The 19378-nt window shown below is 31.3% G+C and overlaps 3 protein-coding genes across 3 annotated transcripts in view; all 3 read right to left on the bottom strand.

Annotated features, from left to right (window-relative positions):
- The window catches only part of LOC125835105 (40S ribosomal protein S4-like), a 254483-nt gene that overhangs the window by 173318 nt on the left and 61787 nt on the right, over positions 1-19378 (bottom strand). The gene's annotated exons all lie outside the window — the stretch shown is intronic.
- LOC125835101 (ERBB-3 BINDING PROTEIN 1-like) lies at positions 2085-7598 on the bottom strand. Its single transcript, XM_049514234.1, has 10 exons — positions 7545-7598; positions 7342-7461; positions 6890-6974; positions 6631-6780; positions 6274-6427; positions 3445-3660; positions 3204-3340; positions 3009-3100; positions 2688-2870; positions 2085-2346 (listed from the first exon to the last, which is right to left on the bottom strand). Exons 2-10 carry the CDS (start codon positions 7430-7432, stop codon positions 2282-2284), a joined length of 1173 nt encoding a protein of 390 aa, XP_049370191.1. The 5' UTR covers positions 7433-7461; positions 7545-7598; the 3' UTR covers positions 2085-2281.
- Positions 13533-15359, bottom strand: LOC125835100 (putative protein phosphatase 2C 53). Its single transcript, XM_049514233.1, has 3 exons — positions 14823-15359; positions 14260-14598; positions 13533-14175 (listed from the first exon to the last, which is right to left on the bottom strand). The coding sequence occupies exons 1-3, from the start codon at positions 15315-15317 to the stop codon at positions 13831-13833; spliced, it is 1179 nt and encodes a 392-aa protein (XP_049370190.1). The 5' UTR covers positions 15318-15359; the 3' UTR covers positions 13533-13830.

Below are 19378 nucleotides of genomic sequence, written 5' to 3'. Positions count from 1 at the left end.
TATTATTATATTATTAGACTTATTATTGTTATTATTGTTGTGACTATAATTTAATTACAAATGTAGAAACCGTATTAAAAGCAAAGAAACCGAGAATAGTGGCGAAATCGCCTTTACGATGAGTATTAACTGAAACATTTTTTAGAAAAAATATACTATTGGTTGAATTCTCTTAATTTTCTTCATATATATTAACCTTCTTAATAAAAACTGTAATTTTACCATTAATATGCTTAAAATTAACGTGCTCGACCAAATGGTCATGAACAAAAAAAACTTTGATATAAACATTAATGTAATTGGGATTTACATAATTTAGAGATAAGGGTTTGAAAAATATCCCAACTTTGGTCGAATTTGTTGTTGCGATACTAAACTTTCATGAGGACCTATTACCTCCTTAGACTATTTAATACCGTATTTTTTATCCCCCGAACTATTTAATAGTGTATTTTAAAGATATATATGTGTCCACGTGGACACATTACTATTTATAATTTTGCATTATTTTTTATGTCCACGTAGGCAAATATATATGTTTAAAATACGGTATTAAATAGTCTAGGGAGGTAATAGGTCCTCATGAAAGTTTAGTATCGCAACTGCAAATTCGATCAAAGTTGGGTATTTTTCAGACCCTTATCCCTAGAATTTATAAAATACTTATGTAGAAGAATAATTTTTTTTATGGCCAAGTATATTGCGAGATATTTTTTCACGCCATATGTATTTCCCTCGTTGGCTTATTATTTTTATTGGAAACAACTTTTATACCTTACACAAAATAAAGATAAAATCGATATAAATTTCTCCTTCTCAAAAATGTATGTTATATTTCTATTACTTGTAAGTTTGTTCTATCCTTAAGAGTGAGGAGGAATAACGGCAATCTAAGTATTGATCAACTCTGCCCACCAATGTTGTTCTCCTACCAGGCTACCACCTAATTGACCCATTGACTTGTTGTTTTTTTTATTAAAAACAACCTTTTATATCCGAATCCCACTTGTCCAATGTAAGGGATGCCAATGGGCGGTGCGGAGGATGCAGGGATGGTTGAGCTTAACAACTTTTTCATTTTCAATTCACCCCACTTCATCCCGCATGATTTTTTTAATATTTTTTTTTCTAGTTAAATTTGATACTAAAAATAAATTTCATTTTTTCATTAAGTTTTATTAATTTAATAGATAATAACTTAAAATTTTATTTTTTAGACGTTAATTAGGAAAACAGGTTACAAATTGTATTATTTCAAAAAGAATGATATAGTTTCCTTTTTAATCTGTCTTAAAAAAAATGACTCCTTTCCTTTTTTGGCATCACTTTAACTTCAACTTTCCACGTGAAATGTTTAAGGCCACAAGATTAAAGGACATTTTGGTATATTTGACATAACTTTAATTTAGAACCACAGAATTAAAAAGTCTTCTTTCTTTTCTTAAACTTTGTTCCAAATCAAACTAGGTCATTCTTTTTTAAACGAAGGAAGTATTTTTTATTGAACCATTTTCATTTAATATCTTGAATTTTTTAACAACTTTAAACAAATTATCTTAAGTTTTATCATTCTTATAACATGTAAAAAAAATAAAATAAAGTTTGAACCCACATAAAATTATATATACCCACAACCCGCCCGCATTAACTTTTGAGAAACCCACTTCGACCTGCTCGTTATCCCTCCCACCCTGCATAACCTCAAATCCGCTCCGCATAGCCTTAAACCCACCCCACCCCACCCCATTACCCTACTCAATGTTGACCACCTAGTATTTCTTGCCTCTACAAAAACAATCACATGGTTATAAACTCCAAGCTCCTCAAATCCACTACATTGAATATGTTGTATTTACTTATTGTTTTCTAAGGCGGCCTTTGCATAGTAGAAAAGTATGTTGTATTTACATTACTTGTATGCTTGAGTAATGAGAAATAACAACTTAGGTACCAAGTAACTCAGCCCATCAAAGCTCTATTGCCTCCGCTGAAACAAGGGCATCGGTCTCATACCACTTCATTGACCGCCAAGTCACTGCCTTGAGCAACTCTCATCTATCCTAGTACAAAAGTAAAAAACATTTTCTTGAAGGTTTGGATCATAGAGCATTGGAAACCCCATTTAACATGACAAAAGTCTTAGGACAAAGGACAACAACAAACTACTGCTGCCCATTGTCCTTTCTTGTATATAGAGAAAGGCCGCAAGAAAGATCCAAAACCACCTCAGTAATCCCAACATCAAATATAACAATGAACCAAATAGTTCTTGGAATTGAAATCAAGATTCAGCAACATTTGGTTCGCCTTCCATAGGCTCAGCTTGAGATGATTCACCTTTCTTGCCTGCCAGTCACAAGATAGTAATAATGAGAGTTCAAATAATTTACTACAACACCTCAATCCTCAGGTAAGGCAACTAGAGAGGTTCTCCTTATAATCTGTTGGCTAAGGCGACTCCTATAAAAGATTATACATAAAGTAACCCACTAACGTGAATGAAACTCAGTCTCAACTAATTGATACTTTTCCTACACTGAAAGCAGTTATTGTCATATCGTCCAATGTTGTTCTGCAAGTTTCTATGATATTTTACTACAGTTATTATCTCCAAGGTCGCACTTGTTTCACAAAGAATTTAACACTACATTACTTCAGTTATTTTTCAAATGCTTTGTTGAACTTACCTTTCTTTTTCTTGCCGCCACCTTTCTTCTTGGTCTTTATGGGAAGAGCTAGCCAGGTCTTAATTTCAGGTTCATCTTCAATTGTCTTCGCAGGTGTCAGCTCCTGAAGAGCATGAGATGTGATCCTATCTGACCCATTAGGCATCAATAGCACTGTGAATTTTATGTGAGCAACCAAATCACCTGCATATCGTTATAAGAAAAGGTATAAAATACAAGCTATATTATTTGGAGAATGGCATTTGTGTGAGAATACAGAAAAATAATGACGCTCCTTAAGGATGGTGTTATGTTATAGAACAGGGCTATAATGGTACGGACCAGGTTTCTCATGTAGAACAGGATACGGCTGCAAAAGATCATGGTTAACACATTCAACTAGTCCCAAACGAGCTCTTTTCTCCTCCAAATCCCTGCTCAAGTTACGCAGAACAAGGATACAACATTGATAATCATAAAACAAGTACATTTATTACACACATCGCTAATAAAGAAAACATTGAAAATCAAGATGACCTTGCTGTAAATGGCATGATAGGGAACTTCTGACTGATTTCACTGAAGATAAACCTTGACGCTTTCATCTTCAGGTTGTAGCTTTTATCTACAGCTCTCTTGTAGATGGTTGTTTGTTTCTCATCCAACAACTTTGGCTGTAAAATTTCGGATGGCACAAGAAAGTAAACATTTGTGACATTTTCAATTGATAAGTTTTGGTTCCATGTAATTTCCAGGCATCAAAGTTTCAACATTTTACCTTTCCTTCACCGGTGCTTGTAACAATGTCAATAGAATAGACCTCATTCTCCTCGAACTCTGCATCATCTACTCTGGTATCAGGATTAGACACACTTAACACAACTTTGTTTCCGTCAATCACAAACTGTTTCATTTGATGGCTCAAAACACCCTCAACGATCTTGCAGTCATATGCTGCAGCAACTTTCTGAATAGCTTCTGTTACATCCGAGTTCTGCAGCATCAAAGAAACTTAGCAACAAGCATTTAGAGCACTGGAAGTATGACACTAGTAGCGCTATAAGAGAACTATTGGGATGAACTGTCAAAACAACTAGGTATAAGATGAAAGGCATGCTATCATTAATCCTGAACATCAATCCACCACCTATTTAGTATTTTCAAAACACTCAAACAGGACCAAGGTATAAACACAAACTCACGCGAGGATACTGAGGCAACTAGGAATAGGCGATAACAGCAAAAGACATTTAACTTCTAACTCGTAAGATGGGGAACTTCTCTCCTATAAATCTTCTTTGCAACCCTAGACCTCTTCTAACTAAAACCTTTACTAAACCAACTATACAAGTCCAAATCTTGCGTAAAAGTTTGCTAATAAAATATTAAGTATAATCTTCCTCTGTGAATATTATGCCTCATATGTTATTGTGCAAAGCAGTGTGGCACCCAAAGCTTCCAAATCCCGGATCTGCCACTAACTTGAAGTATAGGAATTGGGGAAAATTGTTAGTTCGTTGGCAATGACTATATGAGAAGTATGATTCACTATAAGTAAATTGACGGAGCATATTTGAAGTAGTAATGGAGTTGAAACATACCTACGACGATGAGATTTCTCACAACCTAAGAAATTAAGAACCTTGAGAATATTGGGTTGTTAAGCAAAAAGTTGAACTTGGCGAAATTGAATTTTCTGGAGATTAAGATAAGTATTGATTTCATTATTTGATGTAAATTCAGTTACTAGTTGTTGTTGGCAAGCGTACAAGTTGCCCTTTCTAGGAAGAAAGAATTTTTGAGTGAGTTAAGACTTGGTTCATACTAAAGCTCTTTCCTTACGAAGTCATAACCATAAAGTGTTTGATTAAATGTTCCTTAAGGTTAGTGTGAGTTTAATTGGAATGAGTGAGCTCACACTGCTTATCATTGGATGAGTCTATCAAGTGCTCTATGTTTACTTCCTTTGTTTATCCACGTGACCAAGCCATAATGTAACCTTATTCGCTAGACTAATACAGTACTTAATTTTGGATGCATAATGTCAACTAGCTAAACCCTTCATGTTGACCAGTGATTCATTAACCTGTTTACAACTGACTAATAAGGAGTAATAAAACCAACACAATAGTACTTCTGTGATTCTAAATGCTAAATTATGTAATGTAATTATAAAAATGTGTGGTTGCTAAGATTATGATAAGTTAAAATGTTGAAACTTCAATGCATACTTAAATAAATGGTAAACTGTATAAAGGATTACGAGTAACCATATAAGGGTTACTAATTTTGTCATAAAGAGGCACAACATAAATAGTAACCATGCAAAGGGTTACTAACGTTGCCGCAATGAGACATAACATGAATTAACGAATAGTGAACAAATAAAGGGTCACAAGCAGCCATACAAAGGGTTGCTAATATAACTGTAACAAGGCACAAAAGATTCAGTGTCATATAAAGGGCCACAAATAACCGTATAAAGGGTTACTAATGGGGCACAAGAAAAGTTCAGTCGACCGAAGCAACTTCAAAGAAAGGGAAAAGTATGAACTAATTAAGCTACAAGTTTTAGTGATTGGTTTCCTGTTTCACGTGGTACAATACTTTAGGATGAATTATGACTTGCTTCCTCTCTTTTCCCTTCATTACCCACGTGTTTTTATTCAAGATCACATTGTGACTTTAGTGAGGAGAATGTTAAGACTCATCGAGTACTACTAACAAAATACTAACATTCTCTTTATGGATCCTACACTGACCCAGGTTTCATAGACGAGCATACTACGAGTTAATCTATGACATTTATCCACTATTTGTTTTGGGGATTAGCCAGATAATCTGTATCTTGTGCACTCCCCTTGGTACTCCAGTAGAGGCTTCATAGACGTGTTTTCAATACTTTCTAGTTGTTCACAGATTTCAATATATTTTTTGGATTATTTAAGAGTTGTTGCAGCAAAGTTTTTTTAATCCAAAGTTCAAGTCATTATTTCTTTTTACAGGCACTAGGGGTTATGTACTGGTTAGCAGGAAATGGATCATCATCGACGTATCATTTTGCTGTACCTACCTTTCGGAAAAATAGAGGAAACTATTTTATAGTCACAGAGAAATCGTCAACTTGGATCTCAAGCTTAGGTCATCAGGAAGCCCTATCTGTGGTTCATTCATATGACCATATTTATACAAATTGGTAATACAATGCCCTTACCCACATATTCACCACATTCCTTCTATGTAATCAAACCCACCTAAAACAAATTTTCTCATACCCAAAACTCTTTGATGTACAACTCGAAAATCAATCATTTCAAAAGACAAACTAAGCTTATCACTTTAGAACAATAGATAAAACAATATTTTCAGGCGAAACACAGAACTAATCTTTAGCAACCAAGACTTGACCGGCATTGACACTTGTGGTCTGCGCAAACCAATGATAATTGTTATTGAGAACCATCCTATCCATGTAAGTGGTAGACTAGTGGTGGCTGAAGTTTGAAAACCGCAACTTGACACAGGATAACTTCTCCCAATATCCTTCATTACATAACATCTTATATACTACCATGCCAGAATAAACAAAATTTAGATTAAGCATTACCTTCCTTCCTGGTCTTACAAGCCTCAGAGCAACTTCAGCAGCTGTATTAGCAGCCGCAAGAACATCAGCAGCTCTACCAGTAACAGGTCCTCCCTGGACCACATGTGTATGAGCAACAACAGCAATAAAGCCATCTATATGACACCCCATATCACTGCAAAAAAGTAAACCATGACTTACTCGTACAAAAGCTTATCTGATTCTACAATACAATTGGGAGAAAAAAAATAGCAACATGATAAACAGTTCTTCAATTTTGAACTCAGTCAAATTTCACACTTCTCTTTCCTACCACGCACAAGTCACAACCATAGCAAGAGATTAAATCACCTTAAAGTGCTCTAAACTATTTCTTACATTTTCACCATATCACCTTCTTCCAATATTGTCTCATCACTAGACAGTGGAGAAAAATGGCAGACGGTATTGTTAACTGAAATGCAGGTGGGGAATGCCACACCTCTCTCGATTTTCTTCTTCACATTCTTGTACATATTCCCTGTTTGCCTGTACCAGAATTCACTCATTAAATCAACAGCTCGACATCACATACGTCACACGCAATTCTGAAATAAAAGATCTGTTAAGAAGACATCAAAACAAGCAAAGTTCATACTCTTTGATAAAGGCATCTCCTTTTTCACAAAGATCAACTATCTTTGCTTTTGGTTTGCATTCAGACACCACCAACTGCAGAGCCTCTGCAAAATTAATATAAAAAATTTAACACCCTCTTTGTTACAGTTAATATTGTATCATTACTAATCGAGTACATTCTACGTATCTTTAAAAACTAAAGACAATGAAATTCAAAAATCTTTCCAACTTTCTTAAACTCCATGCCAAGTTAAACAAGTTAAAACAGACAAACAAATTGAAATGCATGGAGTACAAAAGTTCCAAACATCAGTAGTAAATTTTCAGTTATCAGATAACCCCATTTTCAGGGGAACACTTTACAATCCAAAAAATCAAAAGGGGTATCCAAAAAACATGTAAAGATTCTATTTTTAACACAAAAAAGAAGCAGAAAATGACAGAAACGAAAAGGGTATGTAGAATATTAACTGTTGACGATTTCAGCAGCACCCTTGTACTTAGTAACAACCTCAGGACTTGTCAGATCCAACTCCTTCTCTTCTCTCTCATCATCCGACATAGTTATCAAATGGTTCAAGTTTTACACAGCTGAAAACACAGAAAAAAAACCAAGAAAGAAACGTTACAAAGAGTGAAAAGGGTGACTGAAAAAGCAATGAAATTACACATACACTTTGATTTCTTGATTGAAGGAAATGGAGGCGAAAAGGGTTGAGCTAGGGTTTGGACTCTGTTTTTTTTGAGTTGGGAAATTTTATGGAGAGACAAGTGACAACGTGGTGGTTACGTGGCATTACGTGGGTCCCACTAAGAAGATATTGATATAGTGACGTGGATCATAATGTGTCAATATTTGGGGGTGTTTTAAGGTTACAACAATTTTATTATTCCTATACACATGTTTTGTTTGTAGCCCTTTTGCTTCTTGGATTGAAATTTAAGTGACTGTATTTATTCCTTCGTCCTTAACCAAGAGGTTTCGGGTTTGAGTTCCCTTAAATATAGAGTCGCTTTTGTTAGGATCACTTTAACCCTTATTATGAAATTTTTCAGCACGAATCTGAATTTAGTCGGACTCTAATATAGATTTCGAACACCGAATTGAGAAATAAAAAAAAAAGAGTGAATTTATTATTTTTTGGTATATATATATTAAAGTAGTGCATTCCCTACTTGTTTGGATGGTGGTTACCTATCATATTGTTATTTTAAATAAAAATAATATGTGTTTTGATTATTACTCAAATTTTATTATTGTAATAGTTAAGTTTATTATTTTGTAAGGATGAAAAGTTTCATTTTTATCTTGTTTGGATTGTTGTTACCCAATACATGTGTGGTAAGTTTAAATATAATAATTGTTTTAGTATATTACTTTAATTTTATTGAATCATATCATTAAAATTATTGTTAAATAACAATGAAAAAGTACACATTATGTTACAATTGATTTGGTGTGATCACATTTTACCTTAATTTTTTCTTCTTATTTTGTCTTTACGTATTATTTAATAATGCTATTTTATCTTTCATCTTACTATTTCATAAAAGTTCTACATCATAGCCTACTTTTCTTTAGGTTTATATATCCTTTGGATTGTTGATATGTGAAATAATGTAACGACGGAGAATGATATAATCTATTTAAAGGTTATATTCATTAAATAATATAGTAGGATACAATACAATATGAGACACTATGAAATAATACGTAACAACCATCCAAACATAATATTCATGTATGATCGAGTTTTTAATTTCTGATTCTATCATTGTTATTATCTTATCCCTAATTTTATTCTATTCTTTATCCTGCCTTTTTATAATATTTATACTATATACCCTATTTTTCTTTTAATTTTATTCTTCAAGTTGATATTGTTTAACAATTATATAACGACGGAAAGTTGTTGGAGAGGGTGTTTTGAATATGAATTTTGAACTTGTTTTGACAATTAATTAACAAAGTAACTATGTGAATTAGCCTCACCTAATGGTGTGTTAGAATATGTGTATAACCATTATCCTCATATAGAAAACAAAAAATAGCGCGTTATACATATTCCATCGATCATAATGACTTTTGAGTCTGATTCGTTATTGGAATTTATATAGCATATACTACTAAATAAGTGAGCTATATGTAATTTTTGTCAATTTTATTTTTGTACGTCATTTCAATCACTTTATTATTTTTAGTCAATTATTTAGATTCTAAACTCATTAATTCTAAAATATGCTTTGACGACTTAATATAGGGAATGAGCAAATCCACATCATAACGCATAAAACTGGTTCACTAGTTTAGAGAAATTGTGATTGAGTTTGCAAGTGTTTTTACTATCTTGTTATTCTCCACGAAGTTGTTTATAATAATTGGAATATGTATAGCAGAGGTGCGCATTGATTGGTTCGATTTAATTTTATGTATTATTAATTTGATTTATTGACTTTTAATTTTTATAACAATTCAATTTTTAATTTAATAAATAAAAGATGCTCATAAAATAAATATATAACAAATCATGTGAAATCAAATTAACTATAAAAGAATTGAATGATGGTGCAAAGAAAGACAATGGTCTTTTCCAAGGAATGGACAAAAGGTTATTAGACAAAATGTGAAACCAAATTAACTATAAAAAATTGAATGATGGTGCAAAGAAAGACAATGGTCTTTTCCAAGGAATGGACAAAAGGTTATTAGACAAAACATGAGATATTAGTGGTAAAATTAGATGACAAATCATGTGAAACCAATTCATGCATCTTCCTTTGAATAGAGTATAGTATAATTCTTGCTTTACAACCATCAAATATCTTAGTGATATGGTTGAAATTCATTTATTGTTAATCAGAAGTCTTGAGTTTAAATCATAGAAATAGAGAGAATTTTTTTAGTAGAGAAAATATTTTATTTCCTTACTAGGCCTATTTGGTACAAATTTGGATTAATCAAGTCAATGAGTTTCAGATATTGAATGTATACAATAACGATAACACTTCAATCCAAAACACGTTAGAATCACCTATCATCAACAATCATATTTTTCCATTATTATTTTTTTAGATGCATGAATGTCTATTAAGTCTAGAAAAGAAAAGAACAAAAGAATTCCTACTTAATGAAAAGTACACCTCAAAAAAATCTAATTTGTCAGTGGTTACATCTCTTTTCTTGTAAAATAATAGTAAGATGAACTGAATTTAGTAGTCGTATAACAAAAGAATAAAGCATAGAATATACATAATTAAGATTGATTATTAATTTACTATACTAATTAGTGCACTAATATGTTGAAGATGTATAAGAGTGAGACAAAATAAAGAGAATCGTATAATAATGCACAAATAATTGGAAGTATAATTCACCAAATAGGAGCCCACAGTTGAAGGTTCCAAATAGCCCGATCCCCCCACCAACCAAATCTCTTCTTTACCTTCTTTAAATAGCAATCTATTAGCGCTCTAGGTTCGAATCTTGAGTATGATGAAGAAAATTTTTAGTAGCCCTTGAATGAGACCTTATACGGCATAAGTACAAAATAGTGAGTAAATATCTCAAAAGATCACTCAAGTATGTGAAATTATTTGAGAAAGTCACTGAACTTGATTTTATATCAATAAAGTCACTCAACTTATGGATTTTCTTTTATAAAGTCACTCAACTTAAACTATTGTTCTAAAAAATTATCATAACCAAAAGATAAAAAAATTAACGGAAAAGGGCCTAAAATACCCTCGAACTATTGAAAATAGTACAAAATTACCCTTCATCCACCTATTGGCTCCCAAATACCCCTGTCATACACCTATTGGCTCCCAAATACCTCTGTCATTCATCTTTGGGTCCAATATTGACCACTTTTATAACGGATTATCATTTAAATATTTTTTTGAAATATGTGGCGACCAACTATTGGATATATACAATTTAATTACTTAAATTAATTTACAAACTTACTCATTATTAATTATACACGATCCAAATTAATTAATTACACACGTCCCAAATTATATTTACCCACCGATTAAAAGAAATACACCCTTTATTCCCAACATTTCACTTCATTTATCAACCTTGTTCCCCAATATATTCACCTATAATCTCGAAAAATAATACTTAAAGATACACATGTATCACCAAAAGAAATTACCTAAACACTCATAATTTTTTATGGTGATACATGAGTGTATTTAGGTAGTCTTTTTTGAGATTGTAAGTGAATATATTGGGGAAGTAAGGTTGCAAGAGGAAGTGAAATGTTGGGAATAAAGTGTGTATTTGTTTTAATCAGTGGGATAAATGTAATTTGGGACATGTGTAGTTAATTTGGATCGGGTATAATTAACTTGAGTCAAGTGTAGTCAATTTGGACCGAGTATAATGGATGAGTTTGTAAATTAATTTAAGTAATTAAATTGTAGTCAATAGATGGTCACCAAGTATTTAAAAAAATTATTTAAATGATAATCCGCTATAAAAGTGGTTAATATTGGATCCAAAGGTGGATGAAAGGGTATTTGGGAGTCAATAGGTGGATGTCAGGGGTATTTGGGAGCCAATAGGTGGATGGAGGGTAGTTTTGTACCATTTCCAATAGTTCAAGGGTATTTTAGGCCCTTTTCCGAAAAATTAATTGCACAAACTACCCTTCAAGTTTAGTTTTGTAATACTTATTTCCATTGTAGTTTATAATATTATGATTATCTCTTGTTTTATTTTATTTTTAATATTTATCTTAACTTAATTAATATCAACTCAATTGTCCAAGCATTAAGCATTAATGCAACTTGGCTTAGGTTTCATGATATTCTACCACAATTTATACCCATTAACATGTGCACTTAATATTTTATTTTGATAATAAAATATGTACACGAACACTTCGAAATTAGTCCGGACAAATTCAAATTCGATGACTCCAAAGTTGAATCATCCCCTCCCACCCCAACTGGAATTGGACATGGATGAGGCTGAGATACCCCCCTCCCCCCTCCCCCCCCGCACCCCACCCCACCCCACACAAATTCTTCCCTCTTTTTCTTCCTTAGTTAACCTGAGAAGATGTTTTTTTTAATTAAGAAAAAGAGAAAAGACATAAAATTCCTCTTGAACTTGTCCGCACAACTTACTTTAGCACTTTAACTATACAAGTGTTTCTTTACCACTCTAATTTAATTTGAATTGAATTTAATTACCCCTTCAAGAGTGACGTGGCAAAATTTGTATCACCAACTTTCTATAAGCGCGTGATAAAGAAAAATATACCAAAAAAACTGACACATATCATCTATTTATTGAATAACATACTTAATAACTTATTTTACTAATTTTTCAATATTTCATTTTGAATTAACTTTTCTCTCTCTATATTCCTTTTTCTGCATCTTCTTCTTTATTTTATTTTTTCTTTTTGTTCTTTTTCTGGATCTTCTTCTTCATTTTTTTCCCTCTTCCCATAACTCTCTCTTTTTTATTCTTTCTATTTAGTTCAAGTAAACATTTACTCCCAAATATAACTTCTTCCACATTTTTCCTTCTTCCTTTCTTTTCTATTTTTAATCGTTTCTTATTTTCTTTTACAAAAAATTTGGTATTTGATTCACCGATACCATTTTTTGACATCAAAAAAGATTATTAGATCTATCAATTTAAAGTGTTATCAGAATGAAGTTGATTTCCATTAAAAAGAAATTCGAAGATATTGTTGGCAAAAGATTAACTATGAAAATTTCGCCCAATTCATTAATAAATTTTCATTTTTATGCAAATAATTTTTTTAATCTTTGAGGAAGGTGGTATGGTGTAACTAAACTGAAAGTGCAATTGAAATTTGAATTATAATTTGTACATTGAGGAGTAAATTTATTGATAGGTTTAATTTTTGGCTCAATATTTAAAAAATATATATATTATGGAGATTTAAGCAATTAATTAGGAATTTAGTTAATGTACACGTGGACCAATGAAAACGCGTGTGACTCAACAACACCTAGCCTTCAACTGGGTTGGTGATGGGAGGGTTGAAAAAAATAACTTGAAAGATGTTAAGGGGTATTTAAACACCCGTATAGTTAAAGTGTTAAAGTAAGTTGTGCGGACAAGTTCAGGGGGATTTCATATCTTTTCTCTAAGAAAAAAGAACCATTTCTTTTTTCCCCACCTTGCATAAGTTTTTAAAAAATTATTTCATCTAAATATTGGATACTAGTTTTTGAATATCCCTTTCGTAGTCCTGTTACTGTGGTTTTTTGATAAATTGAATAAAAGATGTTATAAAATCATTTAAATTAAACAATATATAATAAAGGGAAATTTAGTTAAATCATAAATTTTTATGTTAATAATAATTAGGTTAAGAAAATAATTATTAAAAATAAAATAAAATAAGAGAAATCAACATAATATTATAAACTTTAAGGGAAGTAAATATTACAAAAATAAGAATAGTTTGTGCAATTATCTCTTTATCTTTTGGTTATAATGATTTTCTAGAAAAATAATTTAATTTGAGTAATTTTTTAAAAGAAAATTCATAAGTTTAGTGACTTTCTCAAATAGTTTTGCATACTTGAGTGATCTTTTGAGATATTTACTCAAAATAGTTGAGCTCCAATGCGGATATTGATGAAAAATAATAATTAGTAAAGCTCCAATCATTGAATTTTTAAGCCTCTCGAACCAGACCTCAAAACAGTGAAATTCAAATGAAAAGGAAAACAAGAAACAAGAAAATTTCTTTATAGCCAGATACAAAAACTGGGAAATTCATATAGACATTACATATTCAATTCCCATCATCGCCCGCGTCTTAGGTTGGATCTCATGAGTAAACTATTCAGTCATAGAAGCAATTTGCTATACATAGGTCTCCAGTATCTTATCAATCCATCATTGTCCGCGGAAGTTAGTTGAGAACGAATTCATCCAGCAACTCAACAGTTTCTATACATTCACCAAAATTGTTGCAGTTGAATTATCATCACACATATATCATCATCAGAACCTCGTGAAACAGCAAGATCGATAAGCTTTTTAGAGGCCAATAATGGTTGTGGCTTACTGATGCCTGTGCAACACAAATGCCTAGCAGCATCAACTACTTCCTGGTTGCTGACTTTATCCCATAAACCATCAGATGCAAGGACTAAGAACTCCAATTCAGGATTAAGTTCAACGACTGTAGTCTCAGGTTCTGCGATTACCCATTGTTTAAGATAACGATCTCCTATACCTCTCGACACAGCAAGAGATCCCTGGATCCTCCAAACACCATTAGAACAATCTACATAGCCACCCTACACAACAATAAAGCATCATACGATTAGTAACCTGAAAAATAAGACATGTTATACTGATAAGTGATCCATATAGTTGCTCACCGAAGTCTCAATTCTATCTTTCTCGTCTTTTCTTGAAGGTTTGTGATCTGAGGTGAGTGCTTCAGCAATCCCACCTCTGCTAACAACAGCGCGACAATCACCAGCATTAGATACTACTAAATCACCATTTCTGATCAATGCTGTTACGCAGCACGATCCACCCCTAAATTCTTCACTGAGGAATTCGGTATCTGTCTTTAAATAACCATTTTTGAGCGCCTCCACAACTTCTTCATCATTCCTCCTTACTAATTCATCCATAATGTTCTTATTCAAGTGCTCTGCTGCAAACTCAGCAGCTTTAGGTCCTCCATGTCCATCAAATACACCAAAAATACCCTGAAACAAGTAATCCCTTTGTCAATTTCAACCAACCATTCACAAATAGCATAGGAAACTAAGAAACATATAAGTATAGTCTGATGCACTAAGTTCTCGCTATGCACCAGATCACAATGATTTATTGTACTTAGTCTGCATTTCTATTTCCACGGAACTAAAACTGGGGGAACAATAATGCATTTTTTATAGTTAAAAATTCAGAATTAAACAATTGATTATACCTGTTTTGAATCTCCTTGTAAATTGACAAGCGCAGAGTAACGATCCTCCATTGCACCTCTCCTTCCACGTTTACAACAAACAGAATATTCATCACTTTCAACCTCAACAAAATCCGCCGCTGCCGTCGGAGTTACCGGAAAATTCCCAAAATTCGTTGAAGCGACCGGAATATCCAATCTAGCAGGTCTCTTCCTCTTCGAAACCGCTGGAGAAGTAGAAATCGGTGCAGATGTTGAACACTCAGAAGAATTTCTGTTAAGGCTAATCGTTTCCGGTGAAGATTTCTCAATCAGAAGAATTTTCAATTGTGAAGACGAAGACAAAGAAGAAAAAGTAAATGAAGGAAATTTCGTTAGAGTTAGATATTCAGATGATTTCCGAGAAGGTGAAGAAGATGAAAATGAAGCCGATTTACATAAGAGTGAATTAGTCACCGGAATCCTAGTCGCCGGCGAGAATGCCGGTGAGTTTGGAATTGCGACGGTACAAGACATTGCTTTAATTTTTTTCAAAAAGTAGTTGGAATTCCGTGTTGTTTGTATGAAGAAATTGAGAAGATGAGAAAAAAAAGGGGTATTTATATATGCGGAAAAAAAAGGAAAAATTTGTGAGTGTTTGTGAGCAGTCAAAGTAATTTGGCTGTGGGACCCTCTTTCAGTATTAATTCCGTGTTTGAGGAGACACATTTTTTATTTGATTTTTGACTATTAATTTCAACCATTCCTTCTTATGTACTTTTGGGTAAACCGTCGAAGCAAAAATTACGCGTATAAGTAAATATATACTAATTAATTAGCTAATATAGTTATAGTTTTTATTGATTACTATTCATAGCTTAATTTTAACTATAATTACGTCGTCTCTCTCCTCTTTTATACATTATCAAATACAAATTATACATATACATATACATATTGTATGATAGATATACAAATACAATTTGCCTTTCTCCACCCTTTGTCCTCTCTTGCTCGCCTCTCTCCGAATACCAGTTACATGTATATAATTATCTGACAGATATACATATACAATTCGCCTCTCTCTACTCTCTGCCCTCTCTCGCTCACCTCTCTCCTCCCTCTCCCAAAATTGATCGCTAGATATACAAATACACATGTATACCAGTTACATATATACAATTATTTGACGAATATATATATATATAGTTTGACAGATATACATATACAATTCGCCTTTCTCTACTCTATGCCCTCTCTCGGTCACCTCTCTCCTCTCTCATTCAATCTCGTTCGCCTCTCTCCTCTCTCTAACATGTAGCTATGAATCGTAATTAGCAAACTATATATATGAAGCGTAATTAAGTTTATTTTAGTGGCAGTTTGTGAAATTTCCTCCATCTTCAAAACTCATTTTATTTTTGCTTGTTTCTTTGAGATGCGAAAAGCGAGATTGAGATAATTTGATTATGTGAAAAGGAGGAATAGGTATGGTCGTAATAATTTAAGGAGAGGTAGATTGAGAAAGAGTCGGAGAGAAGTGATTAAATAAGTTTACATTCTTTGTTAGGGATATTAAAGAATGAAAGTCCTAGTGTTTGTTTTTTATTGTAAAAATTTAATTCTTAAAAATCATACAAATTCATGAAGAAAAACGAATTGAAAAACGCAAATAATTATGAATAGCTCTCTCCAATGATAATTTAGTTTAATTAGATTCATGTGCTCCTAGAAAATTTGTCTTGTTTCTTTTGATTTGATATAAAATTTAAAATATAAATTCCATTTTAACTTGTAAACTTAAATTTAAAAATATGTATAATATACAAAATGAATAATTTCAGAAATCTCTAGAGAATCGGGCTTTTCCAAAGAATTACTGCAGCTTTCCCACTCCCTTTGATTGTCTCTTCCACTTTCCTACCAAATCTCTCTCTATTCTGGCACATAAATGAAGGTTCCTTCATTCTATATCATTTTTTTTTTTTTGTGATTTAAGATACTACACCTATTTCTCTTATTTTAATTTTTTGATAATCATTCCTTAAATCTATTTTAAAAAATATAAATTAATTACAATTTGACAAATTTGTCCTCATAATTTCTTCATATTAACGCATATTATAAAACATGACTTATTTAATAATTTTAAAAAATGACATATTAACACATTATAAAAATATTTGTGTTGGTTTATTTTTAAATTATCCCTATATGTGATCTTAAACCTAAGATGTAGCTCTATCCATTGAGTAAAGAGAGGATTTGCTACCTTTTTGTAAATAGAAAAATCCTCATTAACTTCTTTAATTTTCTTATTTAATTGACAAATGGCAAGGAATTAAGTTAACTCTTCAACTAAACCGTGATTGTATTCTTCATTCTAAGAAAATATCATTAAGAATTAAATGAATATTTTTAAATTTGAATATAATACTAAATATAAAAAGATAAGTAGTTCTTTTTAAACAAACAAAAACGAAACTAAGACGAAATTTCCTATCGGAATAAGACCATATTAATCTATAGTAACGATATTTTTCAATTTATCATAATTAGCAAAGCAGAATATGTACAGATTGAAATAATGCCTTATTTTATCACCATGATTAGCACATAATTTTAAGAATTTTAGTTCAAAAAAGATTTTCTGTGATGAATCACCTAGATCTATACTAAATTTCTATTTAATTTTTTTGTATTTCACTTCCAAACGTCTAACTCTCCAGTCGTTCAATTATTGTTATATAAGCTACAAAATCACTCGATCAATTTAAATAATATTTTCAATAATTTAATAACTTTTATATTACAATTATACAATAAATTAGTACTTCATCCTTCCGATTTATATGATACTGTTTGACTTGATATAATGTTTAAGAACAATATTTTTTATGAAATTCATGAACTAAATATTTGTGTGGTTGTATATTGTTTTATTAAGAATAAAAGAATAATTTTAAATTAAATTATTTTATATTATAAATAAATAATATTATTAAAATAAAATATCGTATAAATTGAAAGAGAAGAAATATATAAAAAGGGAAAAAGAGAAAAGAAAAAAGAGCGACTTCTGGTGGAATTCAAAATTGTAAGTCAAACACGCTAATCAAAAGATCGGCCGTGTTTTGACTTTAGTGTAAATGTGGCATTTGGCACATTTCTTAACATGCAATTCACTAAAAGTAGCTAGTTAAGGGAAAATTTTCAAAATAGCAATATATTAGCTTTTAGTGGGACTTTTTAGCAACAGTTTCATTATTTATTAAAAATGTCATTATTTTAGTTTGTTAAGGGATTAGTTATGCATTTATTTTATTTTGATTAATTTGAAAGAATACAAATAATTAATAACAGAACAGAGAAAATCATGGAACAAAAGAATTCAAAAAAGGTAAAAAAGATTTTAAATACAAATCAGTTACGTTTTGAAAAGAGCATAAATAGGCATCTTTCCGTTGAGCGTTTTTTTTCTTTCTTTTTAAGAACATAAAAAAAAAATTAAAATAATTTAGTTTGTCTTCCGAATCATTCATCTGATAACTTTCAAAGCTTCTTCAAGTTGAATACGACGTATTTTTGAAACAAAAATTTTCAAAATTGACAACTATAAATTTGTCACATCTAGTGAACAATCGAAAAACAATCAGGTATTTTTTTTCAATTTTTTTATTTGTTTGGATGAGATATTTGTATATGTCGAGTACAAGAGTGTTATTTTTATTCTTGATTGAATTAGTGAAATCTTTGTATGCATTGGGATTTATAGCTTTTTTCGGATGTTTTGTATCCAAATTATGATGTATAACGAATGAAATTGTTTTTTGTTTTAGTTTAGTAGCTGTTTTTTCTGTTTGAATGCATACAATAATTTGTATCCCATTAAGTTAATGTAACTAATCAATGATGAACTATATGTTGAATACAACAATATATGAATACAAAAGTGAGATGAAAATACAAAGTTATAAATACAAAGTGCGATTGAATATAAAGTTGTGAATACAAAAGAAATATTCTCTTCATTTGAAATACAAAGTGACTTTGAAAGGTAAATACAAACTAATGGATCATGAACTATATGTTGAATACAACAATATATGAATACAAAAGTGAGATGAAAATACAAAGTCATAAATACAAAGTGAGATTGAATATAGAGTTGTGAATACAAAAGAAACTAAATACTCTCTTCATTTGAAATACGAAGTGACTTTGAAAGGTAGAGTAGGCACATAAATTACAAAACTTGTTGGTAAACAATTAGGTTGAATACAAAACAAAAGAGAAATACAAACTTGTTCACATATAAATTGAGATTGAAATACAGAATGAATATCCAATAAAATACAAAATTGTTAGCATACAGTTAGGATGAATACAAATTAAGAAGGAAATACAACATGTTGGTATACTAATTGAGATTGAAATACAATGTAAAAACAAAAAATGTAAAACTTGTTGATATATAGATAGAATGAATACACAAATAAACTGTTGATTCAGACATTGTAGATGACAGATACTTTCCCCAAATCTAAAACCCTAAAAGCAAATATAAATGTATTAAAAATCAAACAAAATAAACATAT

Source organism: Solanum verrucosum, unplaced genomic scaffold (genome assembly GCF_900185275.1).
Source record: "Solanum verrucosum unplaced genomic scaffold, falcon-dt-bn FXZP01000220.1, whole genome shotgun sequence".
Lineage (NCBI taxonomy): Eukaryota > Viridiplantae > Streptophyta > Magnoliopsida > Solanales > Solanaceae > Solanum > Solanum verrucosum.
This window is presented reverse-complemented; position numbering and strand designations above follow the sequence as displayed.